Source organism: Mustelus asterias, chromosome 15 (assembly GCF_964213995.1).
Source record: "Mustelus asterias chromosome 15, sMusAst1.hap1.1, whole genome shotgun sequence".
NCBI lineage: Eukaryota > Metazoa > Chordata > Chondrichthyes > Carcharhiniformes > Triakidae > Mustelus > Mustelus asterias.
In genome coordinates this window covers 66,128,606-66,151,375 of record NC_135815.1, presented here as the reverse complement: position 1 = coordinate 66,151,375, position 22,770 = coordinate 66,128,606, and the positions used below count along the sequence as shown (strand labels likewise).

Below are 22,770 nucleotides of genomic sequence, written 5' to 3'. Positions count from 1 at the left end.
TTTTCAGTCTGCTGTAAGTCTGCACTACAACCACCAAGATCCTTTTCCATAGTGAATACTGAAGTAAAGTATTCATTAAGTACCTCTGCTATTTCTTCCAGTTCCATACAAACCTTCCCACCGTCACACTTGATAGGTCCTATTCTTTCACGTCTTATCCTCTTGCTCTTCACATACTTGTAGAATGCCTTGGGGTTTTCCTTAATCCTGCCTGCCAAGGCCTTCTCATGACCCCTTCTGGCTCTCCTAATTTCCTTCTTAAGATCCTTCCTATTAGCCATACACTCTTCGAGATCTCTAACATTACCTAGCTCCCTGAACCTTTTGTAAGCTTTTATTTTCTTCGAGACTAGATTCATTACAGCCTTTGTATACCATGGTTCCTGTAACCTACCAAAACTTCCCTGTCTCATTGGAACGTTGCTATGCAGAACTCCAGACAAATATTCCCTGACAATTTGCCACATTTCTTCCGTACATTTCCCTGAGAAAACCTCTTTCCAATTTAAGCCTCCAATTTCCTGCCTGATAGCCTCATAATTCCCCTTACTCCAATTAAACACTTTTCTAACTTGTCTGATCCTATCTCTCTCCAATGCTATTGTAAAGGAGATAGAATTATGATCGCTATCTCCAAAATGCTCTCCCACTGAGAGATCTGACACCTGCCCAGGTTCATTTCCCAATACCAAATCAAGTACAGTCTCTCCTCTTGTAGGCTTATCTACATACTGTGTCAAGAAACCCTCCTGAACACACCTAACAAACTCCTCCCCATCTACACCTTGATGGGTCTCTTTTGGACAACTGGTTAACAAAAATGCTGAATGAAGGAATCTAAGGTGCTCCAGATGATGACATTTAGCCTAAAAGTACAGACCAATGCAAGGTACAAGAACCTCTGATGGAAGCACCAGTCTACAAGCGGTTTCATACTAGTAGCACGATTAACCGGGCTACTCACACAGTCCGATGCCAACTCTTTTACCAGCTTTCTCCAGTTAAGACCACATTGAGCAAATTATACATATTTTTGGGCAGCTGTGCTACATTTTGAAATCTTTGAGGCAGACACGCTAAATTTTTACATCTTCAAGACAGATATGCTAAATTTTAATGTCATTGAGGCAGCTGTGCTAAATTTTAAAATCTTCAAGGCGATTGAGCTACATTCTCAACAGGAAATGAAATAAACAAAACTCTTACAGTGCAAAAGCCTGGTACAAAATGCAGCTGCTCTGCGTTCCAAGTGACACTGAGAATTTTATTTCCAGTGTTCTAATAATAGAAGGGCCATCTCTTTATCCCTAATGTTAAAGGGACACATTTTCAACTCTTAGAGGCACATGTGCTAAATTTTACATGCGGCCCGCTTTCAAACTCCAACACCCTTATAGAACAGACACCTCTTCAGGTCCTTACAGACCGACTCCAGTGCTGTTCGAATCCCTATAGTTAATAGTGACTGCCGCTAGACTAAAACTGGCTGCCTTGATTTTGCTGGCCAGGTAAAATAAGCTTTTTTCCAACAACCCCACGACTCGTCTATTCATCGATCTGAACAAAAATTGCTCCGTAGTGCTCCACAATTAGAATAAAAATTACGACATGCAAGCGACGCTCGAGATACCCGGGTCCTCCTGACCACACCACTCTCAAATAAATGTTCAAAAAAAAAAGGGGGGGGGGGGAAGCACGGACACTTTAAATATATGTATATACATCAAATATTAGATGCGGTAACAGCAGAAATGACATTGATTTTCTCAGGACAGAGACGGACGACAACAGAGATGCAACCTCCGATCTACCTCAATTGGACTCATCATCAGGATAAGCACACAGGACATTCCAAGCAAGATGAACTTGTTGTATCCAGGTTATTTATGATTTGCCCCACCTGACGGGGGGGAATGTGAGGAGGGTGTGTTATGGGTGCACCCCGAGAAGAGTATAATGTTTGGGTGTAACAACCAGCGGCTGGTATACAGAAACCAAATGGCAGTTCAACAGAATGTTATCCGAGTGTCACCATAGAAGGGGATTGGTGGGGATTTTCAACTAATGGATGCCCTGAAATTGGATGTCTGGCAAACGGCGCAGAAAAAGGATTGGAGCTTGGGCAGCGGTGCCCTGGGACACTCATAGAGGGGAACTTTGTATTGTATGAAATAAAAACTGGGCTGAAGCCAACCCCAGAGCAATCCCACTCGATTTGTCTTGAAGTCACCCCCGGACCACAGAATGGATTGATACTAAAACACACAGGGAAAACCTTGTATGACAACATTCACCACGAATTGGTGGATATAGCTGGGACCCAACTGCCAGAGTGGTGCTCTCCCCAACTTAAGAGATTATACCTCCACTTAACTTGCAGACTGTTAGGGCGGAAGGTAGGAATGGATGAAAGACAGGAAAGATCCAGGAGGGAGTTAGTCAATGACATGGCCACAGCATATGGGGCAGGGGTAGCAACCATCAATGCCCTTCATTTCGCTGACCTGAACAATAAACTTAGAGCTTTGATACAACAGGACAAACAGACACTAAGTTCCATCAATGAGGACAATCAGCAAGATGAAGGGTAACTGACTGGGAACACAACCAGCAGCCACATGGTAGCTGTGTTACAAGGACATGCCAAGACAATCAATCAAATTATCAGCGAAAAATTAGAGGATGATGACCGACAACAGAACCGGACTTTATGTAGTGCATAGGGACAGTGGATGATAGAACAGCTAAGGGAAAACCGAGAGCAGGTACGCAGTGGACAGGTTCTGTCTTGGATTAGTGACGAACAGATGGAACACTTATTTACGGGTAAGAAACACCCCGAGTTATCTGGCTGCGAGATGCGACAGTTGACCAAAGTCGGGTTAAATGACGACTGCAAAGGAACTCCAGGGAAAGCCCTGGGAATGATCTTAGGGCTCCCCATAATCACTGACGACCGGGTCGGACTGAAGATCTTTGAAGTGGAGAATATAGGGATTATCCATGAGGATATCTGGATAGGGCATGACGGCACTTTACCGTACGCAATGGACAAAGAAGGGAGGCTCATAGGCACTACTCTGGACAGATGTCAGCAAACTGATGAAATAATTGCATGCCCATACCCAGTTTACTTGAATGAGCCTGCACTGTGTGGCTTCAGAACAAGCACTAGCCTAAATTGCTCAGTAGAAGCTCGTGGCCTGGACACAGACATAACTCGGGTGGCTTACAAGGGAGCAGGGAGATACTGTCTCACCACCTCCCTGAAACAATATCAGTATGGCGCGACACATTGTAACATTACTAACACTACATTCTGCATCAAACCAGACATACCAGCCAGGGTGGGTCTCATCCAACTAATAGACATTCATAAGAGGGAGAGGGTAGATTTGAACGCCACTGACGAGCTCCGACAGATTCTAGGGGAGTACCATGAGAAATATGACAAGCCTAAAACTCCTGCCAGAGGAATTGAACCTGATTCGAGCAAAATTGGCTACAGCCCACAGAACCTTCACCAAAGCAGACCCAAGAGGTGAAAAGAAAGATTAAAGAAATTAAAGTCACCTCTTGGTGGGATGACCTTTGGAACTGGGGCTCAAACATCCAAATCCATCCATTTGTTCACATAATGTCACACCTGGCGGTATTACTGATTTTGTTCACCCTGGTATATCTAATCATCCTCACAGTGCAATTCAGCCCATGGAAAAAGAGGATCACCCGGAGGCAGAACGTAGGGTCTGCCCTTGAACCATGGTCCCCTCTAATTCAGTACAGCAATGTTTACAGGAAGCCTGCCATTTTTCGATTTGTACTAACGAGCCGTTGAAAATCCTACAACCAAATATGCCTCAGATCTGCGAATACTTTATTCCAATGTTTGTTTGAAGGTTGGTTTATAATTAGCTTATTGTAGTAATGGTGATTGAAATATCTGATTGTCTGTATTTGTGGGTAATTAGCTTATTGTAGTAATGGTGTTTAGAATATGTGGTTGTTTGTATTTGTAGAGGGCTCTTGTCTGTGTCTTCTGGAATATGTTGTAGGAATGTATTATTACTGTGCATGCCAATGCCTGGGCCTTACTTGACTGTTGAGTGACTGGGGAATTCTTGACAGATTCCTGAGTTTGTGATCCATCACGCTTCGCATTCAGGATCAAAGGGGGGACTGTGGCCAAACGGGCCATCTAAAATGGCGATTTGCAAAGCACTCTGGGACAATTGGGCAAGAACTAAAACGACAGGCTGCAGCCTAAAAGACCGAGATAAACTTGCTGCAACCCAGACGGGTGAATACACAGGATATGGGGCATCTCCAGGACAAAAGAGACTTTCTGGTCAAACTGGGTTGTTTACCAGACATAAGGGCTCCGTGATCCCTTATTTGGGAGGGAGGTGTGAACCCTACGTGCCCCCAGCACCTGCGGACATGGCCGATGGGGGACACACCCAGAGGTCGGTGTGGCAGAACCCGATTGGACTTTATCGATCGGGGTGATCAAGTCCTGATCGATTGATTGGCAATGCCCAAAAGGAGCACAAAACCCAACGGGGTATAAAGGGTGCTGCACAACGAAGAATCTTTCTCTCTCTCTGACCCCACGAACGAGCTACAACACCGGTGACCATCACCAGCGACGACCAGCACGAGGAGAGCCACCATAAGAACATAAGAAATAGGAGCAGGAGTAGGCCATCTAGCCCCTCGAGCCTGCCCCACCATTCAATAAGATCATGGCTGATCTGACGTGGATCAGTACCACTTACCCTCCTGATCCCCATAACCCTTAATTCCCTTACCGATCAGGAATCCATCCATCCGCGCTTTAAACATATTCAGCGAGGTAGCCTCCACCACCTCCGTGGGCAGAGAATTCCAGAGATTCACCACCCTCTGGGAGAAGAAGTTCCTCCTCAACTCTGTCTTAAACCGACCCCCCTTTATTTTGAGGCTGTGTCCTCTAGTTTTAACTTCCTTACTAAGTGGAAAGAATCTCACCGCCTCCACCCTATCCAGCCCCCGCATTATCTTATAAGTCTCCATAAGATCCCCCCTCATCCTTCTAAACTCCAACGAGTACAAACCCAATCTCCTCAGCCTCTCCTCATAATCCAAACCCCTCATCTCCGGTATCAACCTGGTGAACCTTCTCTGCACTCCCTCCAATGCCAATATATCCTTCCTCATATAAGGGGACCAATACTGCACACAGTATTCCAGCTGCGGCCTCACCAATGCCCTGTACAGGTGCATCAAGACATCCCTGCTTTTATATTCTATCCCCCTCGCAATATAGGCCAACATCCCATTTGCCTTCTTGATCACCTGTTGTACCTGCAGACTGGGCTTTTGCGTCTCATGCACAAGGACCCCCAGGTCCCTTTGCATGGTAGCATGTTTTAATTTGTTTCCATTGAGATAGTAATCCCATTTGTTATTATTTCCTCCAAAGTGTATAACCTCGCATTTATCAACGTTATACTCCATTTGCCATATCCTCGCCCACTCACTCAGCCTGTCCAAATCTCTCTGCAGATCTTCTCCGTCCTCCACACGATTCACTTTTCCACTTATCTTTGTGTCGTCTGCAAACTTCGTTACCCTACACTCCGTCCCCTCCTCCAGATCATCTATATAAATGGTAAACAGTTGCGGCCCGAGTACCGATCCCTGCGGCACGCCACTAGTTACCTTCCTCCAACCGGAAAAACACCCATTTATTCCGACTCTTTGCTTCCTGTCGGATAGCCAGTCCCCAATCCACTTTAACACACTACCCTCAACTCCGTGTGCCCTAATCTTCTTCAGCAGCCTTTTATGGGGCACCTTATCAAACGCCTTTTGGAAATCCAAAAACACCGCATCCACCAGTTCTCCTCCATCAACCACCCTAGTCACATCTTCATAAAAATCCAACATGTTCGTCAAGCACGACTTTCCCCTCATGAATCCATGCTGCGTCTGATTGATCGAACCATTTCTATCCAGATGCCCTGCTATCTCCTCTTTAATAATGGATTCCAGCATTTTCCCTACTACAGACGTTAAGCTGACCGGCCTATAGTTACCCGCCTTTTGTCTCCTTCCTTTTTTAAACAGCGGCGTAACATTAGCCGTTTTCCAATCAACCGGCACTACCCCAGAATGCAACGAGTTTTGATAAATAATCACTAACGCATCCACTATTACCTCTGACATTTCTTTCAATACCCTGGGATGCATTCCATCCGGACCCGGGGACTTGTCCACCTTCAGTCCCACTAGTATTACCCAGCACTGCCTCTCTGGTAACATTAATTGTATTAAGTATTTCTCCTGCTGCCAACCCTCTATCGTTAATATTTGGCAAACTATTTGTGTCCTCCACCGTGAAGACCGACACAAAAAACTTATTTAAAGACTCAGCCATATCCTCATTTCCCACTATTAACTCCCCCCTCTCGTCCTCCAAGGGTCCAACATTCACTCTAGCCACTCTATTCCTTTTTATATATTTATAAAAACTTTTACTATCATTTTTTATATTAATTGCTAGCCTAGCTTCATAGACTATCCTTCCTTTCTTTATCGCTTTCTTAGTCTCTCTTTGTTGTTTCTTAAATTTTTCCCAATCACTTGTTTCTCCACTATTTTTGGCCACTCTGTACGCAGCTGTTTTTATTTTAATACTCTCCTTTATTTCCTTCGTTATCCACGGCTGGTTCTCCCTTTTCTTACAATCCTTGTTTTTTGCTGGAATATATTTTTGCTGAGAACTGAAAAGGATCTCCTTAAAAATCCTCCACTGTTCCTCAGCTATCCTACCTGCCAGCCTGCTCTCCCAGTCTACCTTAGCCAATTCATCCCTCATCCTATCATATTTCCCTCTGTTCAAACAGAGGACACTGGTTTGGGACCAAACTTTCTCCTCTTCCATCTGAATCAGAAATTCGACCATATTGTGGTCACTAGACCCCAGAGGGTCCTTCACAATCAGATCCTTAATTCTACCTACCTCGTTACACAATACCAGATCCAAAATAGCTCGTTCCCTCGTCGGTTCCGTAACATGCTGTTCAAGGAAACTATCCCGACAGCATTCTAAGAACTCTTCCTCCATTCCACCCTTACCGACGTGAGTCTGCCAGTCAATGTGCATGTTGAAGTCCCCCATGATTATTGCCGTTCCGTTTTTACACGCATCCCTTATCTGCTTGTTTATAGCCCTCCCTACCTCAACATTATTATTTGGGGGCCTATATACCACACCTACTAGTGTCTTTCTCCCTCTACTATTCCTCAACTCTACCCATAATGATTCCACGTTTTGTTCCTCAGAGCCTATGTCATCCCTCAGTACTACCCTGATATTATCTCTTATTAATAGCGCGACCCCACCACCTTTTCCTTCCTGTCTATTCTTCCTAAACGCCTGATACCCCTGGATATTCATCTCCCAGTCCTGGTCACCTTTCAGCCACGTTTCTGTAATGGCCACTAGATCGTACCCACTTGTGCTGATTTGCACCATCAACTCATTTACCTTGTTCCGAATGCTTCGTGCATTCATGCAAAGTGTCCTTATTCCAGCTTTTATCTGGACCCGCTTTGATGAGTCGCAAACACCCTCTCCCTCTACTCCCTTATCTAAATTACCGCCTTCATTCACTTGCACCCTCTCCTCTACCATTAATTTTGTAATTCCCCTTACCTCTGCATCCCCCCCCCCCCATCAATTAGTTCCTTGATCCTAGTCAACTCTTCTAGCTCCCCTCCCCCCAACCTATCTGGTTTAAATTCTCCCCAGTAGCCTTAGCCAACCTACCGGCCAGGATATTGGTCCCCCTGTGATTCAAGTTCCACCCGTTTTTTGTATACAGATCACCCCTGCCCCTAAAGAGGTCCCAATGGTCCAGGAACCTGAATCCCTGCCCCCTGCACCAGTCCCTCAGCCACACATTCATCTTCCACCTCACTCCATTCCTGCCCTCACCTTCCCGTGGCACAGGCAGTAATCCTGAGATTACTACCTTTGCTTTCCTCTTTCTCAGCTGTCTCCCTAATTCCCTGTACTCCCTTTTCATGACCCCTTCTCCCTTCCTACCCACATCAGCGGTACCAATATGTACCGCTACCTCAGGCTCCTCTCCCTCCCACCTCAGGATTTCCGGGACGCGACTAGCGACATCCTGGATCCCGGCCCCAGGGAGGCAGACCACCATGCGAGACTCCACCCACACCCGAGAAGGAAGACAGACCAGAGCCAGAGTGCCAGCCAGACCAAAGGACCAGACTACGCAGAGGACGATCGAGACCAGCGCACAGATAAAGGCCAATATCTGCTTGGGTATTTGCCAGTCACGCAGTGAGAGTCTCCCTCTTATGAATGTCTATTAGTTGGATGAGACCCACCTTGGCTGGTATGTCTGGTTTGATGCAAAATGTAGTGTTAGTAATGTTACAATGTGTCGCGCCATACTGATATTGTTTCAGGGAGGTAGTGAGACAGTATCTCCCTGCTCCCTTGTATTGGACTTGAACTCTCGTATCTTCTGTAAAGATAACTTACTGTTGGTTGGGTGGGTGATTACTGATTGTGTGTCTTAAATAAATATTGGTTGTACTAACAAGACGTCTACTCACACATATTTGACCACCGTATGAGGATTAAAACCGACTGTGCGGCAGGCACAACAACTGGGACAGCCATAGTATTATGGGCTTGGATGGAGAAAAGATTGTTGAGTGCATTCAGGAGGAATTTCTCATTTAGTATTTGAATGGCCCGACTAGACCTTGACCTCCTCTTGGGAAATAAGGAAGGGCAGGTGACAGAAGTGTTAGTGAGGGCTCATTTTGGTACCAGTGACCATAATTCCATTAGCTTTAAGATAGCTATGGAGAATGACGGGTCTGGCCCAAATGTAAAAATTCTAAATTGGGGAAAGGCCAGTTTTGACAGTATTAGACAGGAACTTTCAAAAGTTGACTGGGGAGTCTGTTGGCAGGCAAAGGGATGTCTGGTAAGTGGGAGGCTTTCAAAACTGCGTTAATTATGGTTTAGAGTAAGCACATTTCTTTTAGAGTGAAGGGCAAATCTGGTAGAAGTTGGGAACTCTGGATGACTTGGGATATTGAGCCGTGGTCACGAAGAAGAAGGAGGAGGCATATGACATGCATAGGCAGCTGGGATTAAGTGGATCCCTTGGAGAATAGAGGGTGTCAGATAGAGTTACGGGAGAAATCAGGAGGGCAAAAAGGTACACAAGATTGCTTTGGCAGATAAGGTAAAGGAAAATCCAAAGAGCTTCGACAAATACATAAAGGGCAAAAGAGTAACTAGGGAAAGAATAGGACCTCTTAAGGATCAACAAGGTCATCTATGTGCGGAGCCATGAGATGGATGAGATCCTAAATAAATATTTCTTATTGGCATTTACTGTTGAGTCTACAAGTATGTTAAGAGCAAGAAGATAAGATGTGAAGGAGTAGGACCTATCAAATAAGATGGTGGGAAAGTCTGTATAGAACCGGTAGAAATAGCAGAGGTACTCAATGAATACTTTACTTCAGTATTCACAGTGGAAAAGGATCTTGGTAGTTGCAGTACAGACTTGCAGTGGACTGAGAAGATTGAGCATGTGGACATTAGGAAAGAGGATGTGTTGGAGCTTTTGAAAAGCATCAAGGTAGATAAATCGCCGGGACCGGATGGGATGTAGCCCAGGTTATTGTGGGAGGCGAGGGAAGAGGTTGCTGAGCCTCTGGCGATGATCTTTGCGTCATCAATGGAGACGGGAGAGGTTCTGGAGGATTGGAGGATTGCGGATGTGGTTCCGTTATTCAAGAAAGGGAGAAGAGATAGCCCGGGAAATTATAGACCAGAGAGTCTAACCTCAGTGGTTGGTAAGTTGATGGAGAAGATCCTGAGAGGCAGGATTTATGAACATCTGGAGAAGAATAGTATGATCAGAAATAGCCAGCACAGCTTTGTCCAAGGCAGATCATGCCTTACAAGCCTAATTGAATTTTTTGAAGATGTAACTAGACACATAGACCAGGGAAGAGCGGTAGATGGAGTTTATATGGATTTCAGCAAGGCGTTTGATAAGGTGCCCCATGCAAGGCTTATTGAGAAAGTGAAGGGGCATGGGATACAAGGGGACATTGCCTTGTGGATTCAGAACTGGCTTGCCCACAGAAGGCAAACAGTGGTTGTAGATGGGTCTTTTTCAGCATGGAGGTCGGTCACCAGTGGAGTGCCCCAGGGATCTGCTCTGGGACCCTTGCCCTTTGTGATTTTTATAAATGACCTGGGTGAGGAAGTGGAAGGATGGGTTGGCAAGTTTGCTGATGACACAAAGGTTGGTGGTGTTGTCGTTAGCAGTTGCAACGAGACATAGATAAGATGCAAGACTGGGCGGAGAAGTGGCAGATGGACTTCAACCCAGATAAGTGTGCGGTGGTTCATTTTGGCAGGTCGAATAGGATGAAAGAATATAATATTAAGGGTAAGACGCTTGGCAGTGTGGAAGATCAGAAGGATCTTGGGGTCCGGGTTCATAGGACGCTCAAAGCAGCGTCGCAGGTAGAGGCTGTGGTTAAGAAGGCGTATGGAATACTGGCCTTCATCAATAGAGGATTTGAGTTTAGAAATCGGGAGATAATGCTGCAGCTGTATAGGACCCTGGTCAGACCCCACCTGGAGTACTGTGCCCAGTTCTGGTCACCTCATTACAGAAAGGATGTGGAAGCCATAGAAAGGGTGCAGAGGAGATTTACAAAGATGTTGCCTGGATTAGGTGGCATGCTTTATGAGGATAGGTTGAGAGAGCTAGGTCTTTTCTCCTTGGAGAAGCGAAGGATGAGAGGTGGCCTGATAGAGGTGTATAAGATGTTGAGAGGTATTGATAGAGTGGATTCTCAGAGGCTTTTACCCAGGGCTGAAATGGTTGCCACAAGAGGTCACAGGTTTAGGGTGCTGGGGAGTAGGTACAGAGGAGATGTTGGGGTACGTTTTTCACTCAGAGGGTGGCGGGTGCGTGGAATCGGCTGCCGGTAGTGGTGGAGGAGGTGGATTCGATAGGGTCTTTTGAGAGACTTTTGGATAAGTTCATGGAAGTTAGTAAGATAGAGGGTCATAGGTAAGCCTATAAAGGTAGGGACATGTTCGGCGCAACTTGTGGGCCGAAGGGCCTGTTTGTAATACAATTAATGTTACCAGAGAGGCAGTGCTGGGTAGACTAATGGGACTGAAGGTGGACAAGTCCCCGGGTCCGGATGGAATGCATCCCAGGGTATTGAAAGAAATGTCAGAGGTAATAGTGGATGCGTTAGTGATTATTTATCAAAACCCGTTGCATTCTGGGGTAGTGCCGGTTGATTGGAAAACGGCTAATGTTACGCCGCTGTTTAAAAAAGGAAGGAGACAAAAGGCGGGTAACTATAGGCCGGTCAGCTTAACGTCTGTAGTAGGGAAAATGCTGGAATCCATTATTAAAGAGGAGATAGCAGGGCATCTGGATAGAAATGGTTCGATCAATCAGACGCAGCATGGATTCATGAGGGGAAAGTCGTGCTTGACGAACATGTTGGATTTTTATGAAGATGTGACTAGGGCGGTTGATGGAGGAGAACCGGTGGATGCGGTGTTTTTGGATTTCCAAAAGGCGTTTGATAAGGTGCCCCATAAAAGGCTGCTGAAGAAGATTAGGGCACACGGAGTTGAGGGTAGTGTGTTAAAGTGGATTGGGGACTGGCTATCCGACAGGAAGCAAAGAGTCGGAATAAATGGGTGTTTTTCCGGTTGGAGGAAGGTAACTAGTGGCGTGCCGCAGGGATCGGTACTCGGGCCGCAACTGTTTACCATTTATATAGATGATCTGGAGGAGGGGATGGAGTGTAGGGTAACGAAGTTTGCAGACGACACAAAGATAAGTGGAAAAGTGAATCGTGTGGAGGACGGAGAAGATCTGCAGAGAGATTTGGACAGGCTGAGTGAGTGGGCGAGGATATGGCAAATGGAGTATAACGTTGATAAATGCGAGGTTATACACTTTGGAGGAAATAATAACAAATGGGATTACTATCTCAATGGAAACAAATTAAAACATGCTACCATGCAAAGGGACCTGGGGGTCCTTGTGCATGAGACGCAAAAGCCCAGTCTGCAGGTACAACAGGTGATCAAGAAGGCAAATGGGATGTTGGCCTATATTGCGAGGGGGATAGAATATAAAAGCAGGGATGTCTTGATGCACCTGTACAGGGCATTGGTGAGGCCGCAGCTGGAATACTGTGTGCAGTATTGGTCCCCTTATATGAGGAAGGATATATTGGCATTGGAGGGAGTGCAGAGAAGGTTCACCAGGTTGATACCGGAGATGAGGGGTTTGGATTATGAGGAGAGGCTGAGGAGAATGGGTTTGTACTCGTTGGAGTTTAGAAGGATGAGGGGGGATCTTATGGAGACTTATAAGATAATGCGGGGGCTGGATAGGGTGGAGGCGGAGAGATTCTTTCCACTTAGTAAGGAAGTTAAAACTAGAGGACACAGCCTCAAAATAAAGGGGGGTCGGTTTAAGACAGAGTTGAGGAGGAACCTCTTCTCCCAGAGGGTGGTGAATCTCTGGAATTCTCTGCCCACTGAGGTGGTGGAGGCTACCTCGCTGAATATGTTTAAAGCGCGGATGGATGGATTCCTGATCGGTAAGGGAATTAAGGTTTATGGGGATCAGGAGGGTAAGTGGTACTGATCCACGTCAGATCAGCCATGATCTTATTGAATGGCGGGGCAGGCTCGAGGGGCTAGATGGTCTACTCCTGCTCCTATTTCTTATGTTCTTATGTTGTGCTGTAGCTTTTCTATGTTCTATGTTCTAAAAGCATGGATGTTAGGGAACTTGGGGAAATAAATAGTGATGTCTTGAGGAGTGTACATATTACAGAGATGGTTGTGCTGCAAGTTTTAAAGTGCACCAAGGTAGATAAATCCTCAGGACCTGATGAAGTATATTCGAGGGTGTTGTGGGAGCTAGGGAGGAAATTGCAGGTCCCCTAGCAGAGATATTGGAATCATCGACAGCCACAGGTGAGGTGCCTGAAGATTGGAGGGTGGCAAATATTGAACCTTTGTTTAAGAAGGGCTGCATGGAAAGGCCTGGGACTACAGGCCTGAGAGCCTCATATCTGTAGTGGGTAAGTTGTTAGAAGGTATTCTGAGAGACAGGATCTACAGGCATTTAGAGTGGCAAGGACTGATTAGGGACAGTCAGCATGGCTTTGAATGGGAGATTATGTCTCACGAATTTGAATTGAGTTTTTTTTTGAAGGGGTAACCAAGAAGGTAGATGAGGGCAGTGTAGTCGACGTAATCTACATGGACTTTAGCTAGGCCTTTGACAGGGTACCACATGGTAGGTTGTTGCATAAGGTTAAATCTCATGGGATCCAGGGTGTGGTAGCCAATTGGATATAAAATTGGCTTGATGACAGAAGACAGAGTGTGGTTGTAGAGGTTTGTTTTTCAACTGGAGGCCTGAGACTAGCAGTGTGCCTCAGGGATCGGTGTTGGGTCCACTGTTATTTGTCATTTATGTTAATGATTATATTAATGAATTTAGGAGGCAGTAAGCTTGCAGATGACACCAAAATTGGTAGCATAGTGGACAGTAAAGAAGGTTATCTAGGATTGTAATGGGATCTTGATCAATTGGGCCAATGGGCTGCTGAATGGCAGATGGAGTTTAATTTAGATAAATGCGAGGTGATGCATTTTGGTAGATCAAACCAGGGCAGGTCTTATTCAGTTAATGGTAGGACGTTGGGGACAGTTATAAACAAAGAGATCTAGGTTTATATCTCCTTAAAGGGGAATCACGGGTGGACAGGATGGTTAAGGCAGCATTCGGCCTGCTTGGCTTCACTGGTCAGAACATTGAACACAGGTGTCGGAACATCTTGTTGAAGTTGTACAAGACATGGGTGAGGCCACACTTGGAATACTGTGTACAGGTCTGTGCCCTATTACAGAAAGGATATTAAACCAGAAAGAGTGCAGAAAAGATTTACTAGGATGCTACTGGGACTTGATGGTTTGAGTTATAAGGAGAGGATGGATAGACTGGGACTTTTTTTCCTGAAGTGTAGGAGGCTTAGGGGTGATCTTATAGAGGTCTGTAAAATAATGAGGGGCATAGATAAGATAGATAGTCAACATCTTTTCCCAAAGATAGGGGAGTCTAAAACTAGAGGGCATATGTTTAAGATGAGAGGGGAGAGATACAAAAGGATCCACAGAAACAATTTCTTCACACAGAGGGTGGTGGTGAGTGTCTGGAATGAGCTGCCAGAGGTAGTAGTAAAGGCAGGTACAATTTTGACTTTCAAAAAGCGTTTAGACAGTTACATGGGTAAAATTGGTATAGAGGGATATGGGCCAAATGCAGGCAATTGGGACTAGTTTAATAGTAAACACTGGTAGCATGGACAAGTTGGGCTGATGGGTTACTTTCCATGCTGTAAACCACTATGACTCTGACTATGGCTCGATGTTATTTCTGCAGATCCACCAAATAAAATGCAAACACCACACACTGGATTGTCAAGAATCCTGCAATATAGCCCTCATGTAGATCATATGAAAACACTGCTCCAAAATCAACTGAATTGTTCAGTAAATACGGATATTTCCTCAGCTCACTCAGGTGTTAAAAAATAGTTGACAGAGCAGAGGAATGGGGAGTAATGACAAGGTAATACGCATTTCCCTGTGCTCCATGAGGTATATTTTAGGCATATTTTTATTATTTTTTGTGTCTGTCAAATAATATCTTGTGTCTATAAGTGCAAGCGCATATGATTTTGCTCACAAAACTTTGAGAAATGCCCAGAAGCTGATTTTAGAAGAATGCTGTGGTAACAGGCCACGAAGCCTCTGCCTGTCCTGATGCTACTCGTGCTGGCAGAGAAACAAATCGCTCAGGTAAGGGAGCTGCCCAAGCATGAAGATGTTTACAGAGGCATTGGACTCGCTCAAGAATGTCATTGTTAAGTTGACCCATAGAATTTGGATACAATTCAGACACCAGGGGATTTTCAGAGTAACTTCGTTACAGTGTGAATGTAAGCCTACTTGTGACTAATAAATAAACTTTAAACTTTACTTTAATTTGGCTTGCAAACATTTTTTAATGCTCTCCCCACTTTTAGCAAACCATTCCTTTTTTCCCATATCCTGGGTGGAGCTTTCAATACTTAGTCCATCTGTGGCATTAAAACACAAAGATCGATATGTTGATGACACCTTTGTATCATTTCAACCGATTATGGAAAGATTCCCTCCCACCCCCCCCAACTTTTTCAGATACTTTTAGGTTTTTTTTAAATTTGTGGAACATGGACGACGCTGGTTGGCCAGCATTTATTGCCTACCCCTAGTTGTCCTCGAGAAGGTGGCGGTGAGCTGCCTTCTTAAAACACTGATACAACTGAGTGACTTGCTAGGCCATTTTAGAGGGCAGTTGAGGGTCAACCACATTGCTGTAGCTCTAGAGTTACATGTCGGCCAGACCAGGTAAGGACAGAGATTTCCTTCTCTAAAGGACATATAGTGAACCAGATGGGTTTTTCCTGACAATTGACAATGGTTTCATGGTCATCACTAGATTCTTAATTCTAGGTATTTTTTATTGAAATCACGTCCACCTCTACCATGGTGGGATTCGAACTTGGTTCCCCAGAACATTAGCTGACTTTCTTGATTAATAGTCTAGCGATAATACCACGAGGCCATCGCCTCCCCTTGTATGTAACTTTGTATGCAATATGACCCTCAGTTCCCTGCACTTCCCTTACACTCACCTATTGATGCATTTCTGACTCCAGCCCCAACTATGAGAGGAGTTATATTTATTCTGCATGCCAAAATTCGCTCTTCGTAGTCCCTTGTTATCTACTGTAAAGATCTTATGGGAGCAAGTCTTAAATGAGGAATTCACAGATGAGACTTGGGATACAGCATGATATTGCATTCATTCCTCATTCAACAATGTGTAACTCAATGTAACATACTCATCCGACTGAAGCATATAAGATTTATCACGATATTGATCCCACCTGTGACAGGTGTCACCGTGATACTTACTTTTTGGTCTTGCCCATCCTTACAGTTACTGGACAGACATCTTTAAAATTATTTCTGAAATATTACAAACAGCCATTGACACAATTCCACTGACTACTTTTCGGTGTGTTTCCAACAACCCTTCCATTGGCCAAATATAGAACTATTTTTGTTATGTTTATTAAGATTTTCCAGAGAAAAATGCAAAATATAAACATCAGGTTGTGACTCTTCTGACAAGATGTTTAATTTTACTTGGATGGAAGTTGCGCGCTCCTCCACCCCACTCCCACTACACTAAATTGGAACAAATAAGGTGCACGCAACATGGCCCTACTGCAAAATCTTACAAGATTTGGCTACCATTCTTAGCACATGCAGAGGCATTACAACTCACCATAGTAGATTGGCCTGTTGCTTTCTTTTTTCATTAAATCTTATTTAATTACCCCTGCCTCCCATTTTATTTCTGTTTGTACACAAAGTTGATTCTTCTCTATAGTCATTGGCTTTATATTGTTCTCTCTCCTCTCTGTATCACAAGACATCAATGCAACCTGATGTTTATATTTTGCATTTTTCTCTGGAAAATCTTAATAAACATAACAAAAATAGTTGACAGCTGACAGCTGTACTTAAAAGTTGAAATATATCTATTTGATGTATAGATCAAATCCCAATTTAAACATGGGATAAGTTTAAATCCCAATTTAAACTGCACTGGCGAGAGTTGGAGTTATATTCCCTACCAGTTACATCTTTTGGTTTTACTATCCCACTAATATGGAGTGAATATCTGAAGGCTCCAGAGATTGAACTAAATCTCATGCATAAATTTGTATAACAGATGGTGGACCTGAGTTAGTAGAAAAGGGGGAGTTTTCAAAATGTTGCATCTTCTTGTATATTGAGCAGGTATAACGGATTTCGAATCAGGTCAAATCTGTATTGATTTTTTGCTACAGTTTCACATTCAACAAACCTGACTGGTAGTTTATTATCTCATTTGAATAGCCTGTTTCATCCTTCTACCCAGGATTAAGTGGACTAATGCGAACTCGAGCGAGCCACATGAATTTCAGTGAGTCAGTCATAACCAACGTGCTCTCCACAACCAAGTGATGCTATATAACCTAATGTTGTATAGAAAATCACAACTTGGTTTGCAGGGAATGTAGGCTTACCTGTGAGTATGACTCCTGACAGGAAACATGAGAACTATCTGATAAAGCCTGAAATTGTACTACACCTTCCAATGGAGTTGAGTAGTGGTCAGACACACCTGCGTGACCTAGGTGGCTCTAATTGATGCAAGGGCAGAATGACATTTCTCTTACCGTCATCCAAAACTAGGGTTACAGATATTTAAACTGAAGCAATTGATTTTCAGTGTCATACTCACCTGTGTGTCAGCTTCAGCATACACTCTGACCACATCTTCTGTGCCTGATGGACGCACAAATGCTCGAGACAGATTATATTTCTTCACTAGAGCATCAATGTCTTGCTGCAGTCCTGCAGGGGACACTGTTCTCCTTCCAGCATCCACAGTGACAATGGCTTGTCTATCAGCCACCTAGTACAAACATTAACAAAAAGGAATGTTTGGAGCACATACATTTTTGCGAAATAGGGCTCAATTCTTTTTAGCGCACATCTTAAGTTCAAGTAAAAAATACTTTGTTGAACTTAGAAAAAAATAACTTCTACATTTTGACAAAGGTATGATACAAAGCTCAGATATTTTAAAATTAATTACAATTTACCCTCGGTAACTCTCAACCTTGTCATAAAATTGAGAGGACTCTCGGAGTTCTAAAACTACATTTTCAGAGCCTAGCTAAACTAATATATTAATATATATGTTGTAGGGTAAGTTGATCAGTTTGGTTCAGTAGTAACACTGATTCAAAGTCATGGGTTCAAGTCACATTGTAGGAATTGATCGCAATGTTGGATGACCTAAGACGCTAAATTGTCAAAAGCATTTTTTTTTTAAAAATGAGACATAACATGCATTGTACTTTACTTACATATCAATGATGACTGCAGTTTTTTTAAAAAGTAAATCATTGATTGTACAATGCTTTGGGTCATTCAGAGGATATTAACAATTATGTAAGTGAGAATTGGTTTCAGGAAGTTCATGATCTATGGCATCCATTCCTTCTCCAAGTAAACTAAAAGTCTAACTCTACTGAAATCACAACCCAAGTTGCAGCAAAAAGGAAATGATATTCACACGTAGTCTCTTTGGTTGCTCAGAAGTGCCTACAAGCATTTCCCAGCATGGCAAGCTGGGAAGATAGTGCACAAATCTGGTAAAGGGTGTGTAGATTGTTTGAGCCATGTTGAGATCAAAAATGAGGTGGTATTGGGGTTCTTGAGAAACATTAAGGAAGACAAGTCCCCAGGGCCTGATGGGACATACCCCAAAATACTGAGAGGGGCAAGGGAGGAAATTGCTGGGGCTTTGAGAGAAATCTTCGTATCCTCACTGGCTACAGGGAAGACCCCAGAAGATTGGAGAATAGCCAATGTTGTTCCTTTGTTTAAGAAGGACAACAAGAATAATCCAGGTAATTACAGGCCAGTGAGCCTTACATCAGTGGTAGGGAAATTATTGGAGAAGATTCTTCGAGACAGGATTTACTCCCACTTGGAAATAAGTGAACGTAATAGCCAGAGACTTTGTGAAGGGGAGGTCTTGTCTCACTAGCTTGATGATTGATGAGGGTAGGACAGTGGATGTTGTCTACATGGACTTCAGTAAGACCTTTGACAAGGTCCCTCATGGCAGACTAGTGCAGAAGGTGAAGTCGCATAGGATCAGAGGTGAGCTGGCAAGGTGTATACAGAGCTGGCTCAGTCATAGAAGACAGAGGGTAGCAGTGGAAGGGTGTGTTTCTGAATGGAGGGCTGTGACAAGTGGCGTTCCTCAGGGATCAGTGCTGGGATTTTTGCTGTTTGTAATATATATATATATATAAATGATTTGGAGGAAAATGTAACTGGTTTGATTAGCAAGTTGCGGATGACACAAAGGTTGGTGGATTTGCGGATAACGATGAGGACCATCAGAGGATACAGCAAGATATAGATCGGTTGGAGGCTTGGGCGGAGAGATGGTAGATGGAGTTTAATCTGGACAAATGTGAGGTAATGCATTTTGGAAGGTCTAATACAGATAGGAAATATACAGTAAATGGGAGAACCCTTAAGAGTACTGATAGGCAGAGGGATCTGGGTGTACAGGTACACAGTCACTGAAAGTGGCAATGCAGGTGGAGAAGGTAGTTAAGAAGGCATACGGCATGCTTGCCTTCATCGGCCGGGGCACTGAGTTTAAAAATTGGCAAGTCATGTTGCAGCTTTATAGAACCTTAGTTAGGCCGCCTTGGAATATATTGTTCAATTCTGGTCGCCAAAGATGTGGAGGCTTTGGAGAGGATACAGAAAAAATTTACCAGGATGTTGCCTGGTATGGAGGGTATTAGCTATGAAGAGAGGTTGGAGAAACTTGGGTTTGTTCTCACTGGAACGGCGGAGGTTGAGGGGCGACCTGATAGAAGTCTACAAGATTATGAGGGGCATGGACAGAGTGGATAGTCAGAAGCTTTTTCCCAGGGTGGAAGAGTTAATTACTGGGGGGCATAGGTTTAAAGTGCGCGGGGCAAGATTTAAAAGAGATGCACGTGGCAAGTTTTTTTTTCACACAAAGGGTGGTGGGTGCCTGGAACTCGCTGCCAGGGGAGGTAGTGGAATCAGATACAAGAGTGAGTTTTAAGGGGTGTCTGGACAAATACATGAATAGGATGGGGATAGAGGGATATGATCCCTGGAAGGGTAGGGGTTTTTAGTTCAGTCGGGCAGCATAGTCGGTGCAGACTTGGAGGGCCGAAGGGCCTGTTCCTGTGCTGTAATTTTATTTTTCTTTGTCGAGGGATGGAATTCCAGAGTTTCAGGCCTTGACAGCTGAAGCCAAAACCACCAATGGTGGAGTAATTAAAACTGAGGAGTGCTCAAGAGACCAGAATTGCTGGTGCAGTTACCCAAATGCTTTAGAAGATCACAGAGATAGAAAGGGGTAAGGCCTCGACGGGATGTGAAAACAAGGAAAATAATTTTAAAATCAAGCTATTGCTTAATGAGGATCCGATGTAGGTCAGTGAGCACAGGGGTGATGGATGGTAAACAGGACTTGGTATGAATTAAGATATATTTGGACTGCAGAGGTTTGCATGGCCTCAAGATTATGGACAGTGGATCTCGGAAGGTCAGCCTATAGAATAGTCATGTCCATTGGTAACTAAGACAGGGATGACTGTTTCAACAACAAATGAACTGAGGCAGGGGCAGAGTTGCACAATGGTACAGAAATTGATATATTTGTTATTAGTGGTATGGTGGGAGACTCATAGAATCCCTACAGTGCAGAAAAAGACCATTCAGTCCGTCGAGTCTGCACCAACTCTCCAAAGGAGCATCTTACCCAGCCCTATTCCCATAACTCCACGTATTTACCCTGATAATCCCACTAACCTACACATCCTGGGATACGGGGGCAATTTAGTGTGGCCAATGCACCTAACCTGCACATCTTTGGACTGTGGCAGGAAACCGGAGTACCTGGAGGAAACCCACGCAGACATGGGAAGAACGTGCAAACTTAAATAGACGGTCACCCAAGGCTAGAATCGAACACTGCAACAGAACTAACCACAGTGCCGCTCATCTCAGAATCAAATATGACACCAAGTTTGTGAACCAGGTTCAGCCTCATATGGATGGAGTTGCTGGCTAGGAATACAACTTGTGACAAATATCAACGGCAACATCTTCAGTCTTTCCAATGCTTGGGATGGAATTTCTGCTCATCTAGTACAGCACGTCAGACAGAGGCAGAACGGAGTGTCAGCAGCACACATGTGGAAATTGGCCCTTACTTTTGATATTGTCGTCAAGGGGCAACATCAACTATGAGGCACAATAGGCAAGGATAGATATGAGAACCTTACTAAAGGGGCTGATGGGGGATAGGCATATTTGAAGAACATGTGCATGAATTACAACAATTACTCAATCCTGTCTGACACAAAAATAAAAGAGGAAAGGTGGCTCAACCTTGGTCTACCAAAGATAATATTAAATTGAAGGAGGAGACATATAAAATTGCCAGAAAAAGTAGCAAACCTGAGGATTGGGAATGTTTTTGAATTCAGCAAAAGAGGACAAAAAAAATTGATCATGAGGGGGAAATAAGAGCATGAGAGTAAAATTGCAGGGAACATGGCAAGAAATGTCAGAATTGAACAAATATTTTGGCTGTTTTCACAAAAGTGGGCATAAATAACCTCCTGGAAATGTTAGAGAACGGCAATTGTTAGAGGGCGGCATGGTAGCGCAGTGGTTAGCACTGCTGCTTCACAGCTCCAGGGTCCCAGGTTCGATTCCCGGCTCGGGTCACTGTCTGTGTGGAGTTTGCACATTCTCCTCGTGTCTGCGTGGGTTTCCTCCGGGTGCTCCGGTTTCCTCCCACAGTCCAAAGATGTGTGGGTTAGGTTGATTGGCCAGGTTAAAGAAAATTGCCCCTTAGAATCCTAAGATGCGTAGGTTAGAGGGATTAGCGGGTAAATATGTGGGGGTAGGGCCTGGGTGGGATTGTGGTCGGTGCAGACTCGATGGGCCGAATGGCCTCCTTCTGCATTGTAGGCTTTCTATGATTTCTATGAACTAAGGGAACTAGTGAGAGGGCGGAATTGAAGGAAATCAGTATTAGTAAGAAAATGGTGCTGGGGAAATTAATGGGATTTAGGGTTGACAAACCACCAGGGCCTGATAATCAACATCCCAGAATATTAAATGAAGTGGCACTGGAAATACTGCATGCATTGGTGGTCATCCTCCAAAATTCTACAGACTCTGGAACAGTTCCTACAGATTGGATGGTGGCGAATGTAACCCTACTATTTAAAAAGGGAGGGAGAGGAAAAGGGAGAATTACGGGCCATTTAACCTGACATCTGTAGTGGGGAAGATGCTAGAGTATATTATAAAACACAAAGTAACACAACATTGGGAAAGAACTAATGGAATTGGACAAAGCCAGTCTGGGCTTATAAAAGGCAAATCATGCTTAACAAATTTACTGGAGTTTTCTGAGGATGTAATTAGTACAACAGATAAGGGAGGACCAATCGATGTGGCGTATTGGACTTTCAGAAGACTTTTGATAAGGTTCTTCAGAGATTAGTGGGCAAAATAAAAGCAAATGGGATAAGGGGCAGTGCATTGGCATGGATCGAGAATTGTTAGACAGACAGGAAACAGAGAGTGGGAATAAATGGGTCTTTTTCTGAGTGGCAGGCAGTAACTAATGAGGTACTGCAGGGATCAGTGCTTGGGCTCCAGCTGTTCACAACATATATAAATGACGGTGGTGAGGGAACCATATACAACATTTCAAAGTTTGCTGACGACACAGAACTGGGCAAAATTAAAAGTTTTGAGCAGAAAGCAAGGAAGCTTAAAGGGGGATTTAGACAAGTTGAGTGAGTGGGCAAACTCATGGCAGATGCAGTACCAAGTGGCTAAATGTGAAGTTATATACTTCAGTGTGAAAAACGGAAGAGTATTATTTAAATGGTGATATATTG

General features: G+C 44.1%; 1 protein-coding gene across 2 annotated transcripts in view; it reads right to left on the bottom strand.

The window, feature by feature from the left end:
- pgm3 (phosphoglucomutase 3) overlaps nt 1-22,770 on the bottom strand; it is a 122,008-nt gene that overhangs the window by 8,764 nt on the left and 90,474 nt on the right. The window contains exons 11-12 of one of the 2 annotated variants that reach the window (XM_078230033.1): nt 17,517-17,690; nt 14,818-14,950 (exon numbers count right to left, since the gene is read on the bottom strand). In XM_078230033.1, the coding sequence (XP_078086159.1) occupies nt 14,942-14,950; nt 17,517-17,690 (183 nt within the window). In that variant the 3' untranslated portion in view covers nt 14,818-14,941. Of the gene's footprint in view, nt 1-14,817; nt 14,951-17,516; nt 17,691-22,770 lie in introns of those variants that run through there. The other variant, XM_078230032.1, reaches the window with a different exon arrangement.